This window comes from Mirounga leonina, unplaced genomic scaffold (assembly GCF_011800145.1).
Source record: "Mirounga leonina isolate KUSES-001 unplaced genomic scaffold, KU_Mleo_1.0 Mir_153, whole genome shotgun sequence".
Lineage (NCBI taxonomy): Eukaryota > Metazoa > Chordata > Mammalia > Carnivora > Phocidae > Mirounga > Mirounga leonina.
The window spans coordinates 31,666,073-31,683,938 of NW_023270387.1; the positions used below are offsets into that span (position 1 = coordinate 31,666,073).

The 17,866-nt window shown below is 34.1% G+C and overlaps 1 protein-coding gene across 1 annotated transcript in view; it reads right to left on the minus strand.

The window, feature by feature from the left end:
- CNTN5 (contactin 5) overlaps positions 1-17,866 on the minus strand; it is a 603,313-nt gene that overhangs the window by 102,011 nt on the left and 483,436 nt on the right. Inside the window, exon 14 of the mRNA XM_035009452.1 lies at positions 17,005-17,125. Within this exon, the coding sequence (XP_034865343.1) occupies positions 17,005-17,125 (121 nt within the window). The remainder of the gene's footprint in view (positions 1-17,004; positions 17,126-17,866) is intronic.

Sequence of the window (17,866 nt, forward strand, 5' to 3'; positions counted from 1 at the left end):
TAGAGACTTGGAGCTTATTAAAGATGTACTATTTTAGTCAATGTATTCCTATGACAATAAAGTTCAAAAAAGTATTGAAAATCAGGGGTGCCTGTGTGGCTCAGTGGGCTAAGTGGCTGCCTTTGGCTCAGGTGATGATCTCAAGGTCCTGGGATTTAGGCCCATGTAGGGCTCACGGCTCAGTGGAGAGTCTGCTTCTCCCTCACCCTATGACCCTCCCCTCACTTGTTGTGCACTCTCTCCCTCTCAAATAAATAAATAAAATCTTAAAAAAAGGAAAGAAAATCAGAGATTTTTAGAGCAAAATTGAAAAACCTCATTTTATAAACCCACAATTAAATATTCTGTGTGTTTCTCATTGCTACACTGACTTTTAAAAAAGGAAAAAGAAAAGGAGAAGTCTGAAAGGTTTGGAGATGTTACCATGTAAAAACAAAACCAAAAAGCTAAACTTGACAGCTTTGAATAATGAAGGCTGACTGGGTACCATGAGACCTAGTTCTCATGCAGCCCTTGCCATTTTCCAGCCAAAATGACTTAGGAATGTACATCACTCTCTAGGTCACAGAAAGTTCTTTAGATACTGAGGCTGGAAGGATGGGGTTTTTTAGTGAAGACTCCAAGAAGACAGTTACTCTGGGCTAGTACTTAAGATGGAACAGATAACTTTATTATTATTATTATTTGGTGATAAAAGAGGATAAGTATGCTAAAATACTGGAAAATTCAAGGTGTTTTTGAAAAGAGGGAAAGAAGTTTAAGCTTGATCAGAGTAGCAGTCTATAAAAGTGGAGAAAAGGAGATTGATGGAAGACCTTGAACACCAGGACAATGAGTTTGAACTTTGTTATGTAGATAGTGGAGAACCAGTAAATGTTTTTAAATGGGAGGTGGACCAACACATTAGATATTATAGGGGAAGAGTCAAGGGTGGAAATGAAACATTATTCCAGCATTTCATGCTTGGATAAATTGGAAGAATAATGTTAGAATAAAGGGAAAATCTGGAGAAAGATCTCAAAGGTTTTCCTTTCAATTTAAAGCAATTAATTTCAATTGAAATAAATTTGACGATAACACTGAAATGCAGAAGTAGGAAGATGTAGTTTGGAGCCTGAAGAGTATCAGAAAGATCAGGAATAGTCATTGGGTGATAGGGAATCAGTAACAGTCAAACAGCAATATTGCTAACAATATTGAAAGTTTATCTGAAATGAAAAACATTACTTTATAGGGGCTGAGTCAACATTGTTCAATTAAATTCTTTATGTTCCATGTTTGCTCATAACCAGAAACAGAGGTGACTGAGTTTGAAAGTTGGCATGATGGGTATCAAGGAAGTTATGTCCACCTATTGAGTAGGTAGATTTCAGGTAGGAATTGAATTAAGAGTAATTGGTGACCATACAAGTTAAGTGGAGTCCATTTGAAATTCAAGGGAAGATTCAATAAATATAGAGATACACCTACTGCAGTAAATTAAAGCTGCTGCCAGAAAGTTCATGTCCCAAGTAACAGATCAAACTATACATGGCCGAGCTTCCAGGACACAGGTTAGGGCCCCTACAGTTGCAAATAAGGCAAGATAATAAGGTTCTGGGCTGTCAGCTGGCTGATGTTTCAACTGATAGTTCAAAAATTTGTCTCATGGATGTAAAATCTTTAGTGGACACATAAAGCTTTTCTTTAGCGCTCCTATTTAGTTTCTTTCCCATATACTATGTGTAGCCAGAATCCAGCATATGAATCCTTCTTTGCATTTGATTTTTAATATTTCAACCAACATTGCTTGTGAAAATGTGTATGTGTATGTGTGTATGTTGCAAAAAATAGGTGAAATTATGAAAAAAATGCTAAGGTATTCATAGAGATGGGAGTGCCAAGCTTCAAAGAACTGTTTTTTGATTGCACTATAGGAAACTTCTGAAAACCCTATCCCACCACATTATTCCCATATGGTTTTTTCTCCTATTTCACAGTGTCTGCCTTATTGACATATCATATGACATGGCAATATATTTAATATTAAATGCCTATGATTATTGTTTGTCCAATTACTACTTCATACACTGTCCATCCTTCTCTATTTATCTGATTTAAAAAATGTAATTATTCACTTTAGGAAAAAGAATTAGATAGTCATTTATTCATACATTTAATAATTTGCTTAAAAATATTGAGGAAATATTTACTGTGTGCCAGACCCTAGGGATTAGGATTACTTTCTAGGGAAGAGAAGAAGGCCAATGAACAAATGAATGAGATAGTTTCAGATAATAATAAATGCAATGAAGAAAATAAAGTGGGGTGAAGATCAGGTGGAGGCAAGATAGAAAACATTAGATAAGAAGCTGAAAAATAAATGATAAGAAGCCAGCCAGCCTCATACATATTATGGGCGAGTTTTCTAGGCAGAGAACTTCAGTGGCAGAATTCCTAAGTGTTGATGAGTTTGGCACATTTGTGGAAAAGAAAGGATTCTGATGTGGTTGAAGCAAAGTGAAAAAAGAGGATAGAGTAGGGTGATAATGTTGGAAATGTCAGTAGGTGCCAGATAACAGAGGGATTTGAGGGCAATGGTAATGAATTTAAATTTTATCTGAGTGTGATGAGAAGCCACTCTGGATAACACATGAGAAAAGTCAAAGGAAAGAAGCCATTGAAAACCATAAAGCAAAAGTGGAATGGAAGCCCTCAGAGGCTATGGGAAGATATTGGGGAAAATCTATTTAAATACTTGAAAATGTTAATGATCAATGGTTAATACTAAAGCAGCAAAACCTTTGCAATAACATTTGGTAGCATATGTAAATTGTAATGATTCAGTAAATCACTTTTCCAGTGTTGTCTTATTGTACTGGAGTTGCTTAGTTGAAGTTGTCAGTGTAGTTTCAATGACAGTGGTAGTCTCTAAGAAAGTTCTGCATACCAGTTTCTTGTACTCTTATTAAGAGTATAGTGATTATTCTACTTATGTTGTAAGGAAAACAAAGAAAAACAAAACAAAATGACACTATCCTTTCCCTACACTAGTCTTATAAAATTGGAATTTCATGAAATTTATCCTGGTAGGTATAAGTTGTGAATGTGGGTTTGTCATTGGAACTCTGTCTTCTTTGGGTTAAATGGGGCTAAGTGATTGACTCAGACCAGTGAGTTGTGAGCTAAAATGACTGTGCCATTTTTGGCTGAAGCATTTAATTACCAATGTGAGACTTTCCATATCACTTTGTTTAAGATGTTTAAAGAATTCTGTGTTTCTTTCTAGAAAAATACAAACACTTCTCAATTATCACAAAATTCAGATGAAAGGTAAATTAGCCGACAATTGCAGGTATTTAAGCAGGCATAAATATTTAATGTAGTTTTACATGAGTTGAAGTTGTACACACTGTGTATATTCCAATAGAAAAATAATACTGTCCATCCATCGAAGTGATCCTTCTGAAATGGAAAATAGATATTTGAGGGTCTATTGTACAAATGGCAAGAATAAATAAAAATAATCACCTTATTAAAAACCTCAAGCAACCCAGGTACTATCCTGAAATTAATTTATTAAACTAAATATTAAATAAATTCTAAGAAAAAATGAGTCAAAGAAATCCTATAGGAAAATACCATATGGGGAGCTAAAACAGGCAAGGTGCCATGTTTCTGCAAAACTTTGCATAAATCCAATATTGGGTTTATTGTGTATGACTCATTGCAACTCTGCAATGCAAAAAAAAAAAATGCATTGACTTTTAAATTTGTTCACTCTCACTATTCACTTATGAATAATTTATAGATATTCTTGTAGCTTATGTTCCCAAATATACCATGAAGTGAATTTGGAATTATTATTTCCAATGACACATTAGGGAATACATTTATAAACCCATTCTCTTTAAGACAGGGTTATCTTTGATGATATTATGGCTAAACTGTAAGTAGGAAACTTTCTTTTATGTTTTTTTATTCTGAAGTATACATTTGTACTTACTCTCATTTATTTAGATTTTCTTTCATGATTTTCCATACCAACAACATGTTCTACAAGATATCCATTGAGACCAGGGACATGTTTCATGGTTGTGGAAATGAACAAAAGTTGACAAACATGTATCTAGGGTCATTTCATATTTTAACTAACTGAGCAAATCAGTAGGCTAATAAGGACTTAAAAAAATGAGTATTACTCCCTAAGTGGTTAACTTATCTCACAATGTCTGAGAAATAATGGAGAAAGAATTGTCTTAGGGGTATCTTGACGGCTCCTGTTTTATACTTGGAGGATTTTTTGTGATACAACTGTAAGAAGACATATACCATTATGCAATGTACCATTAAGAGCTCAGCACAGACTGAAAGATGACTGCTGTCAGATGGTGACAATGAACTGGTACAATCCTAATGCCACCATCTAACTCATTTGGAAAAATGGAGACAGTGGGGCTCTTGCAGAGCATTTAAATAGAGCAGTCCTGGAGGTTGGATAATTTGTAACAGATTTCCATATAACGGATGGATTACAGGGAGAGTGTCTGTAACACATACTACCTCATCCAGTGGGGTATGATCGATGCTACTTATTAGCTTGACTTAACATTCTGTGAGCTGAGGTTGTAAGACAAATATATGAGCTTTGATTTACTGATACATACAGATCAGGTGATAAAATGTCTTTGAAACAGTGATAAGGTATTTCAAATGAATTTTACTAATAACAGTTCTATTTCTTGAGTTGCCACAAAAGAACTAATTATATGAACCAATAACCTCCTGAGCAAAACATATAATTCAAAGAGACGTTTTATGCCACAGTTTTCTGTGATGAATGAATACTTAAATTAGCCAAATCAGAATGCTGACAAATGAGAAAGCTAGTGCTTTGGTAAAGATGATTAACTTATGTGGTTTAAAAAATATTCCTATTGCTTAAAATTTTGTACTTCTGACCTAGAATATTTTAAAATCTAAGACATAATTTCAGGGGAACCTAAAAATCATTCATACTATTTGGTTTCACTTTTTAAAAATCTAAGTATTTATTTTATAAATACTTCCAAATCCTTTAGTGTCCTGGGTGGTTTGTAACAGCTTTGTATCCTTTATTTTAATTTTTGCATTGCTTCATTGTCAACTAAGCTGAAGGTATGGCAAAATCCTATGTAAACATTCATAGAATGAATATTTGTTTTAAAAATATTGAATAATGTGATTTAAATCAATTTTATAATATGTAGTTGGTGCTATTTTGTGTGATATCAAGTTGGTGGCTATAGATATGCAGATATTGATGATAGTTACTGATAAGAAAAAAAACCCTTAGAACTATCTGTCATGGGCTCATCTACACATTTTTTTCTAGAATGAAATATAATTTGTGTATTTAACTTTTTAACTTTTTTTTTTTAACTCAGTCTAATTCTTTTGATTCCTTTATATAACTGTATTTGAAGTCCTTCAGCATTTACTTCACATTTGGGAAATTCCTTTGTACACTAAGATAGCTATTGCATTTTGCTCAAAGATAGAAACCATCACAATGGAATCTTCAATGCATGTAAATACGTGCTAATATAAACAACCTGCTTCAGGAAAGTGATGCAAGATTTCATTGCTTCAGTTTACTGAATATACTGAGATGGCCCTGAAGGTGTTTCAGTTTATCCTAATGACAATAAACCAACAGAGAACACAATTATGCCAAATCTATCAACATGCCAATTTGACCCTGAGGAAGGAGAGGCAGTCAAAATGCTTCCAATCACCTTTAGAATGTATTATCAAGTTGTAAGTGAACAAGATGGACAAAATAATCAGAATATTATTGGATATTTTAGTCAATGGATAATCAAATAGGATTGATTGTTGGAGAAATGTATACCATTTTCCGGCCCATATATACCATAAAGAACAATGATTTATTCCTTAACCTTAAAGATTAGGGAAATAAAAATTCTTTCTCTAATTAAGAATATCAACAATAATATCTACATTTATTGAGAAGCATTCTACCATTTGAAATCTCATTTATTTCTCCTATTAAATCACAAATTAGATATTATATGCCTATTATACAAATGAAGAATCCAAAAGAGGTAAAATGACTTGCCTATGGTTATTCAGCTAGTATCAGATTGAGATTGAAATCTGGGCCTGGGTTATTTTTATAATGCTACACTGTATTGGCTATATAAACTGGTTACTATCACAGCAATTTTAAACAACGTGAGTCATTTTTAAATCAGGCTATTGAGATTCAACTAACATTTACTGAGCACCAGCTATAAACTAGGTCTAGTGCCAAGTGCTCAGGGTTGCTCAAAGATACTGTTTTTCTAAATGAAATGCAAGCACAGCAGACCTTTCTTTGCTTTTTATACACCTTAAGTTTATGTAATTTTATTTTCTAACTGCAGTAAATAACCTTGCAGCTGTCGCTTTTATATCTCAGCTTTTCAATGCCTGCCCACTTTGAATCTTATAGTGGTTATTTTCTATTTTAATGAACTGTTTTTATAAAGCTGGGAGCTATCTTTTTCCCTTTTCCCCTCAGTTTTTAGGTACCTCAGCAATGATCTAGAAGTTTCTGAAGGTAAAGTCTACTGATAAAGTCAATCAATAACATAGGGTAGAGATCCATGTGTTCATGACTGCCAATCTTTACATAGAAGGTATCAAATTAGATTTTCCTCATACATACTAAGCAATAAAGTTAGACACACTCTAGTTTTGAAAAATGAAAAAAAAAAAGAGGAAGAGACATTTATAAGAAATATTTTTACCAAGAATGATTCAAAGTCATTTTTTTTTTTTCTTGGCATTAACAGACATCATCTGCTGTTCAGTTTCTCCCCTATTCTCTCACCTCAGTTGCTCTAACCCATTAGAGAACTAATTGCCTTTGTAATTCCAAATTAAGGAGTACATAGTGAAACGGAGACATTACCTTTGCCAGATGTTTAGGACAAAATCTAATCTTCAGTAAAAGTCAGCAAAAACTTTCAATCAGTGTTAATCCTCTCTCTGTTCAATATTCATGGATTTTGTGTTGTTCAATGAAGAATCATTCAGAGACCAGGTTACATGTTGTATTATGTTAGACAAAATCAAGAGAATAATTAAGAATTGAGTATTTTGGAACATAGGTTGAAATAAAACAAGATTTTAGGACAGGGACTAAAGTGAACTTACCAATTTTCCATTGTTTTGGAGGTGTGACCAGTATTGGGCTGACATTCCACAGATCTTTTGCTTGGAACTTGGGTTCTTGGTGACCACATATAGGTTATGAAAGAGCCATGTAGTATCTATATGGCCTCTGAAACTGTGTATTCTAGGCTTACATGAAAACAAATTACTACCTAATACTGAAAAAACGTTAAAATAATCTAGGTAACTGTCACAGAAAACAAATTCATTCAGGAAATTAAAAAGGTCATGTGTTAGAAAGGATTGCTGGTTGGTTTAGTCCTATATCTATAAAAACTATGAAAAGTAAGTAGATGATTTTTCCAAATAATTCAAACAAATGAACACATGTAAAATGTACTTCCAATATTTTGCCCAAGTAATATTGGTGAGTTTAATAAGGACAACCTTCTGAACACCAAACACGATTTTTTGATTTGTGTTGTTTTGTTTTCATGACTTTTGGCATAATTTACCTATGAGTAAGTAAGAAACAACGAATATCGAGGGTTTGAAACACCAGAAGTAACGATTGAAATACAGGTCAGGTGCTTTTTAAAGCAGCTGGGAGGTTTGTACTTCCCTCATAATTGTGGCAATCATAAGAAAGTTTAAAATGAGAGAATGAGAAGAGATCATGCTGAAAGAGGTCTGTTTCTTTATAACTGCTTAGTATTCCTGGTGACATTTTGTCCGGAAGTGATTCTTTTCTATCAAAACTTAGTGTGTCTGGATAAGAAGTCCCACAAGATATCCTGAGAAAATAATCATTAGAATTTGACATTTTGTATACTTGGCAAGACATAGGGGTCAGGGGAAGTTCAGACTTGTCAGTAAGCTTAGTGGTCATTTAGAGCAAAATATTAAGACAGAAAGTGGTGATCAGTAATGTTGAGCTTCCTGGTCATGTGGTCAAAGATTAGAAACTTCAGAGGATTAGAGAGCGTGAGGCCTACCCTTAGAGGCAGATGAGAGTGAAAAAGAGCTTATTTGCAAGATGATGTAGATTATCTTCTGTTCTCTTTCTTACCTTAACAAATGACTTTAAACCAGCTTATGTTTAAAAATTCTCTGACTCCTATGCAAAGCCTGTCACTCCATCCCTTCTCATAAGACTCTTCTCTTTCCCCTTCCTCCTTATTCCTTTCTTCCTCTTTCTCTTTTCTCCCCCTTTCTTCCTTTTCCTTCTTTTCTACCTCCCTGCTCTGCCCTTTCCTTCTCTTTCTTTCTACCTTCCTTTCACAAATATTTATCAATATTTGTCAGGAACTGTAATGTGTCAGGAACTAAGTAGATCCAGGGAATACAATAATGAATAAAATAAAAACAATCTGGCAATTGATGATGGAAGGCAGTATAATAATTTTAAATGTTCACTTTGAAATTAGTCTGCTTGGATTCTACTCACTATTCCACTTATTAGGGTGACATTCAACAAGTCCTAAACCTCCCTAAGCCTTAGTTTCTTTATTTGCAAATTGAAACTAAAAATAGTATTCCTCTCATTGTTTTTATATGATATGCTAAATGGATAAAGTGAAATAATTCATATAGGGACAGGGCCTGGCATGTAAGAAAACCTTAATAAATACTAGTTGTTTTTTATTATTATTAATGGGGCTTATGATCAGAGTAAAATGTGCTGCTCATACATCTGTAACAGCACTTCTTATATTGTAAAAAGACATGTTCTTCTATGTCAGGGATGCAAATTGTTCATGGCTAACTGGTTCTTAGTATAGTGCCTGCCACATATTATGTGCTCTATAAATGCTTGATGAATCAGTGTTGAATGAATGAACGGAAAGTGAGCAAGGTTAAAGTTAAGCAACCTGTCCAAAGTTACAGACCAGTGAGAGCTTGGGGGATGTGAAATGGCCTGTCTGACTTCAAAGCCCATGCTTTCCTTTTATACATCTTGTTTGCCTCTTTCCACCTACTGTAATTTGGTAATTACACCCATCATGCCATTGAATTTGCCCTTGCCAAAGTCATCAACTACTTTCAAATTGCTTAACCTAATGGTAGATATTGGTTCTTATTTTACTTACACTTGATACTGTTGCCTACTTTGTCTTTCCTGAAACTCTCTTTTCTCTTTGTCCCTTTGACTTGATTTCCTTGCTTTCTTCTTGGTAGCTTGCTGTCTCCAGCAGCCACTTCCCAATCTTTGTATATTTCTCTTCAACTTTAGTTTTTCTTGAGCTTCTATTCTGAGTGTTTTTCTCTTCTCATTCTTTGCATGCTATCTCTGTACTTTCATTTCTATCTGATTGTGCTCAATCTCTCAACTCTGTGCTCTACATCTCAACTTTGGTGTTTCTCTCCTACCTCCATAGCCACAAATCTATTTGCTTACAGACTAGTTTTCTTTGGAGAGCCTTATCTTAAATGCTGTTCCTTTACCACCAATCCACTTCTCTCCTTACTTTCCTGACTACATGAAAATCATGATCATTCATTAGGGTGGCCACATAATTTATCTAAACCAGGACAATTTTGAGAGTGAAAGGATTTCACTAATAATTACTCTGTCACTCCTAGTTTAACTTGGAACTATCTTGGTCTAACCAGAATGTATGGTCTCACTGCCATTGATCCCTCAATTAAGCAACACAGTTGGCATTCATTCTTGACTCTTCCTTCTCATTTTTCATAGACAGTGAGCTACCAGGTTCTATAGATTCTGTCTCCTTCTTATTTTTTGAATATGTACACTCTTTTTTAATCTCCATGATCATTTCCTTTTTTCAGACCTTTCTTATTTCTTGTGAAGATTACTGCTATAACTTCCTACTTGGTCTATTAGCAACCACTGGTCTCAAAAAACCTCTATGGTTTTCAGAATGATCTTAAAGTATATATCTACTCATGTTCCCTGCCTGCTTTGGTCCTTTGATCGATGTCCATAACTTTCAGTATAAAGGTTAAGCTCTCTGCCATGGCATTAGAAGGCACTTAGATCCAATCCCATCTCTCACTTCTCCCTCTTGCACACTTAGCACCGTCGTGGTGTATAGTGGGCACCCACTAAACAATGAATAAAAACAGCACTTAAAACATAACTCACACACCAAGAACTTATCTCAATAAGTTTGCATAAATGTGAAGTGATAGTAAATGTCATTTTTATATTAAGATGGATATGTAAGAAAAATAGCTTAGTCTGTGGGACAAAGTACATAGTGAAATGTGATCACCTTAGAGTTTATGACTCAAAAATATGTATAATATGAAGTCCAGCTGATTAGAATTTTTCTCAAAATGGAAGTGAAGTCAGCGTACTTGCTTCAAAATAGCAAAATGTTCCTATTAAGAAACCTGCAGAAGTCTAAGTCAATTGACAGAAATTATCAGTGACTAAAGGAAAACTTGGCATCTAGCAGTTCTCAATATTTGTTGAGTGAATAAAATACACAACTTAGTCTCTATCAATTGGTTGTCTGTATACAATGACAATTTAATTGTTCATTTTGTTTCAATCATTTCCATCAATCAGATCACTTCAGTCAACTATCACTTCAATGAACCAAACTAAATGTGGTGCAGAATCCAAACACACGATTAACCAAAAAAAAAAAAAAAAAGTTAATGTCAAACAATTCTAAGCTAGAAAAATAAGTCATTGGTGTAAGTTATTTAAATAATCATCCAATACTTGTGATAGTAGTGATCTAAAATTTCCACAGTGATATAGGATATTTCAATAAGATACTGCATGAATAAGATTAGGTTTTCTTTAAGAAGGAAGATATTTTACATATGTATTTTCAAGATATTTTAATGTTACAAAAACAAATATATTAATTGAATAACCTCCATTCTTCTCTAAAACATAAATTAATTGCAAATTCATTTACTATTACTATTTATTAAGATTAAAATTACACTGAAAACATTTTCATTGTCCTGTGATCCCCAAATGTTGGCAAACTCAGCTTTGCTTTTGTGACTACTGGTTCTTTTTCTTTCCACTAGAAACTTTTTTTTTTTTTAATAGAGACTCTTTTGAGTCCAACACATTACTCCACCATATGAAGGCTTGTGCAATCTCCAAGTACAAGGTCATTGTGTAATGGTGAAAAAGAAAAACTATGCAAACTCTATCTTCCAAAAGATACTTGTGTTAAATACTTGTACATTTTAAAGCTTGAAACTTTCAGAAGTGGCCAGATGCTAAACTAGGCCAGTGCTAAGATAAACATTTATTTCAGTTTGGAATCTACATGGTTCACAAGAGTAGTTCTATGAGAGATATAAAGATAGAGCACATTAACACATTAATACGCTTAATTCTCAAATCAGATTCTCAAAATAGAAATATGTTCAAGGTTTTCACCTAGCTTGAATTTCCCTTTGTTGGGAAAGTTCTAGTACTTGTATCCTTCCAAGGGCAAAAAGCAGAGAATTCTTAAACTTTCCTTTCTTGCTAGTTGAGAATCACTGAAAATTATTGTTTAGACAGAATTTATTCAAAGGTCCTAAACTGGTTTCCATCAGACAGTAATTGATATCTCAAGGTTAATTTAAGAACAAAGTTAAACAGGTAACACTTCACAAGTAGCTAAAATATAAAACCTCTGTGGTTGGCTAGATTAAATCACCTAGTTTGGTAACACCAGCTACCACATGATGATAAGAGGTTTTGGTGGAAATTAAAATAGAAATATGAATTAATGATTACTTTAACACAATAAACAAAATCTTCCAAAATGGAGTAGAATAATTAAAAGATATTTCCTATAAAAAGTTAATAAAACCTCTGAAGAGGTTGTAATATGTTAATTTTACAGATGAGAAAACAGATTTAGACAACTTTGTTGTCACTGAAAAAAAAAAGGTATTTTAGTATCCTTTGCTAAAGTCCTTTTCTTCTTGTAGAGCAATACACAATTTAATAGCTATAGCAGGCTGGTTTCATGGCTGCGTAGTCACTCAGGGAGGGTTCCTACCTTAGAAGGTCCCCATACTGGATATGTTCTGAGCTTCAGCTTCTTTTAATTCTAGTTGCTAAAACACTTGGCTTTGTCCATTCTTGCTCTTTAATTTGCCTCAAATTTTTAGTTAGATAAGCATTATATTCTTGGGGCAGGAGGAAGAGAGGACACTTTTTTTATGGCCCATCTTCAGAGTTCCCAGTGGCATAAATTAAATGTAATTTTATTAGAGGCATAAACAATAAAAACAAGAAATTTTACTGGTGAGAAAGATATACTTGAACAGGGGAAGTTAACTGCTTACCAATATCAATCTTAAGAATCAATGAAAAATATTAACCCTCTTTTTAGGAAAAGTCAGTGTATCAAAGAAATTGAAAGCAAAATAAAAAAAATTTATATTCAAAATGCATTAGTAGGTCAAAATGAGACATGATCACCCATCATTGATGAGACGTATTTAAGGTAATGTAACTTTCAAACACTTATCAGGTACAAATTATTCTTCTACATAATTTGCTTTCCTTCCTTTTAAAAATCACTGTATATTAACAGACAGAAATATGGATGCTTATTATTTTTGACTTCTAGTTCAAAATAAAAAAATGTGCATAAAAAAAAGAAGGTCCCCATACTTGGATTAATGCTCTGCCATCATTGTCTTGAAATTCTTATGAAGTTTTGACCAAGGGGCTCTGCATTTTTAGTTTGCACTAGTTCCCACAAATTATGTAGTCCTGTAGCTATGCCTATGTTGTCTCCTAGTATTGCATTATTTCTCCTAAAAGACTGAAAGTTTCCAGGGAGCTTTACTTTTTTAGTGTTTCTCATGCCATTCCCAAAGATGCCTCTCACACTAGTGGCCATAAGGCCCCACAGAGGGCTGAGACTTTGGTGCCTTCATCTTTCCATCTATGTGCCTAGCTCAGAGCTTGATACAGAGCAGGTACTGAATGAATGGGTGAGTAAATGAATACCAAATTATCAATATATACCTGTTGACTTATTTAATTAACAAAACAGTCAAACTTTTAGTAGTTTTAGATTTGCAGTGAAAGGTGACTAGGTGGGTTGGGAAAGATTCAAGGTAAAATATTAAAGGAAAGAAGCTTTCTTGAAAAGAATAAATAGAATTGAATTGATGGAAAGTTTAAAGCAAGTAAGATTGAAAGACAGGTTGAACATCAAGTTGAATAAGAAGGGGTGAGTGGTTAAAAAACAGCGAGATATCTCTCAACAAGTTACGTCCTAGGGTGGAGTCTTTCCTCTCAAATTCAATTTAATAAACATCAGATTCATTCTGTAAGTTGTAACACAGGAAATGAAAATTATTGTCCAAGTTTTGAGAAAGGAGAGCATATAAGGTATGCATTCAGGAGGAGCCAAAGGATTATTGATTATTCTTTGACTATTCTAAGAGTTCTTGACCTACTGTTTTGTATTAATAAACAGAGTAATATGAATATAAAATTTTCATGAAGAAGTGAATTTTTAAACTCTTTCTTCTGCCTCTTGGCAGAATAAGCAGAACTCATGTTCTGGTCCCAGTTACCGCAGCTCAGCTAAACACATTTTATTCTTTAAACCAAGATAGTTTCCTACTCTTATATTGGCTTGGGAAAACATAATTCTAACATTCATTTTTGTAAAATAAAGTAACAAAAAACTAACACTCCTTTCTCTGGAGTCTTTAATATTGTGTTTGATCATCTCTCAAATTGCTTGGGAGTTATCGGTTCTTTACAAATCGTGTACTCTCCCATGTTACCTCTTGATGATCAATGTCCTGTGCCCTGGATAACATAATACAGTTCTATCCATCTGTAAAGTGGTTCCCTATAGCATTGTCTAGTCTTACTTTCTGTTTTGTTGCTATATCACACTTGAATAAGTGACTTAAATTGTGCACAGATGTCCAGGTGTGGCTTTAACTTCCTTTTGTATTTCAGCAAAATAATTTATTTTAACATATTCATTACTTCTATTATGGCTCTCCAAATTATTTGTGGTGCTGCAATAATGCTGGTTCACTGAATATTAAATATGTGAAAGCAAGTGATTTTATGCTTCAGATGATTATTTATGGGAAAATTCAATTTTTGGAAGATGATAAGAATAGTGGAAAAGAGGTGAATAAAAGAACTGACATTCACAAGCAAAATGAAGCAACAGTGGAAACAAGCATTTGGGGGAAATATAGCTTTAAAGTAGTTAGGAACACTCAGATTCTAAACAGGCAATGATGAGGTCTTAGGGCTACACACCTGAGCTCCAATTTGATATCCTTATGAGGCCTGGAGAAAAATTTCAGGACTTGGTAAGATGCACAAAAGAATTTCATAGACTGTCTTTAATGGGAAAGGAGATGATAAAAAAATAGCTTCCATCAATCTCGGGGAACACAGATTTTTTTCTCCCCAAATCCCCACTAAAATAGAATTACAGGGTTATAGAAATTTATCCCTTGCCACCCAAGAATGTTCCTCATGCTCAACATTGAGCAAAGTGAACTGCTGAGACAATCCAATGATGGTATTGTATAGGAAGATGTATGATGGAGTTGTCTTTGCTGTTCCCATTTTTATGTGACACATACTTGAATAAATGCACCTTAAGGATTCTGCTGCTGGAATTGTAGCCATCATTAGAAAAACTCTATTTAAAATGCTCAACTTTTGTCCTATGCCCTGTATTATTAGAATTCCCCAAGTTTACAAATCAATGAATGGGAATGGGAGAAAGAACGGCAGGGTAAGACTATTTTGAGTTTTATTTCACAAGCCAACCTGGAAAACAGCAATAGTCAAATATCCAAGTTCCTTCAATTATCAGGAGCTGTTAACAAAAATAGTAAAATTAAAAAAAGAGAGGAACCAAAACCCCTAGTTAAGTTTTTAAATCTGTCTAAGACCAACCAGGCAGAAAAGGCAAGCTATTTTCACTAATTTTAGATAAGTAAAGCAACTATATAATAGAACATTGGTGACTTGATCAAACTCACTTTGAATGAAAGCTTGAGTTGAATGTTGCATGAATATTCAGACAATAGCAACCTGTTTGAAATTTCTTTTGAGTGTAATTTCGACATTTATGCATTTTATCTTCTCCCAGGCATAAAGCCAAAGGCTAAAAGAGCAGAACACAAAAAAGCTGAACCTGAATTATGTTCTAAACTCTGTTGAGTTTAATTTTACTTACAAAGCAGAATGTTGGTTTAAATTTGCCCCTCACAACCCTGTAAAAATACCTAGTTTCTTGTTATCAACCTCTAAATTGTGTTATTCATTTGGAAAGCTCCAATTTTAGGAGCATCATTCTAAATTACTAGGCAAGTGCTACACAATAAATACACATAATCGAAAACAGACCACAGCAAGAGAAGAAAGCAATTTTCCATAAATCTGACTGCAATATGGAGCTTGCAGTTCCATGAGCCTTATAACTTCAAAAGGCATAAAAGAAGAATTTTTACCTAAATGGAATATCATGAGAGGATGAGCACTTTAAAAGGTTGATGTTTTGTAAAAGGATAATACAGATACACACTTGATATAAATTTGGAGAAAAGTTCAAATAACCTTTTGAATAGGAACACACCAAAAAAAGGACAAAGTGCCACTCACTCAGACGCACACTTGTTTCAAAACAATATTTTACTTGGATCAATGATGGATGCACTACCAAAAATCAACAAACCTTTGATAATACATACAACTAAAACAAAGAGATGATGAAGCTTACTATATGCCTTATGTTTCCTACTCAAGATTTTTATAATATTAATGAATTCTTAAAAGTCATGATTGGAAAACACTTCAAGTAGATAAAAGACACATAGATCTAAAATATAAGTTTTTGCTATAGATTGAATTTTTATTTGCAGAGATCATGCAGAGTCTTAGCATACAATACTCACATCACTCAAAATGTAATTGTTTAAAATCAAAAAAGGAGAGGCACTAGGTGAGATTCTGTTAGTGTTCTAGTTCTTGAATTTAGTTTCATGGTATATTCATATTTGATTTTTCATTGAGGTATACACTTGTACACAAATAATTTGTGGAGTTTTCTGTAGGTATATTGTATCTCAAACTAAAAGAAAGAAGAGAAAAGAAGGAAGGGAGAGAGAGAGGAAGAAGGGAAGGAAGGAAGGAAGAAAGAAAGGAAGCAAGGAAGGGAGGAAGGGAGGAAGGGAGGAGAGAGAGAGATAGAAAGAATATGCATGCTAGGAGCTGCATTTCCCATACTGGGGAATAATGCGCTAAAAGAAATTAATGCTGTAGTCATTTACTTAATTCAAATAAGATGTAACTTTATAGGGTTGCAGAATTCGGCAGCCCAGTTCATAGTGGAAACCACTTAACTGTCATTTATGCACAGACTCTGTTTGACATTTTCAGACTTAAAAAACCCCTGTCACTGAACAGTGGCAAATGCCACCATATTAGGCATGCAGTTTTCCTGTTTTGGGAAGCAGAATTTAGAAGTTAGTGGAGGGAAAAAAAAAAAAAATGCCTAAGGGTTCCACTAGCTTTGCATTTGAAAAACACACATCTACACACAAACAAATTTTCTCTCTTAGTCCAAGTATCTGTGGCTCCACTGTTTAAAATTTCTGTTTGGCATTAAGTTGGTGAAACAATAAGTGACCCCTTACTACTGAAGGTGTTTTAGACCCTGAAGTTGGATCTACCGGTTTTGTCTGTTACTAAGAAGCAGTTTTCCATGTGATCTTTTCAACGGCAAAAGGTTAAGCAAAAATGACATATATTGTAAAATTGAAAGTAAAATGCACAGTACTGATGTGCTCAAAGTCCATGCATTTAAATTCCTTTGTATGATAATTTATGGTGATCATGTCTTCAGACTGCACTATTAGCATACTCACCCCTAACCAGAAGTTCTGCCTCATCTGACACACTGTCTGCTGTGGTCTGTACCCTGCAGCCATATCTCCCAGCATGCATCAGAAGGATGTTCCTGATCATTAAATCTGCAGAGGATGCTTGCTGAAAGAGGGATGAAGTGCCAGTTTAAAATGTTGCAAATCTGCCTAGTTCAAGGTGGTTTAAGGGGAATTTTGTACATTCAGTCATAGGGCCCATTTTTGTCCTTACAATTTATATGACAACAATACAGAAATCAAACATGCCCTATTTTAAGGAACACATGGAAGTTATGTTTTCAACGACTGCTAATAAAGAGTTTGAACATTAAATATTTCATATCATGATTCAGCAGCTAAGATATTTAAGAAATATTTAAATATGCATAAACATTCATATATTTAAAAGTATAGGAAAAATAATCAGTGAGCCAAAATTATCGCTTTGACATTCAGAGACAGGCCTATATTGTGGCAAGACAATAGTTTTGAAAGGAAGAGCAACGTGTGGAAATTAATTATGAGAAGATAGCAGTCCAAAGATTATCTTGTGCAGCTTTATTGAATGATTCCTTTTGTAAGTACACTGTAGGCAACAGAGTGAGAGTGCTTGGGTGGAAGATTGCTGGTGCAAAGCCATGTGTCTTTACTTAACGAAGATTTATTCCTCCCATAACCGCCACCATCAGGGAGTAGGGTCAGCCTGTATTTCTGCTAATCAGTGTAGTTATGAAACACAAAGGAGTTTTGAAACACTTGATTCTTGTTGGGAGCATGATGATTAGAACATAGTTGAAGAACAACTGCAGTTAAGGCGATGAATAAGTATCTTTTAGATGTATCAGTTCATGGGATTAGTGATGAT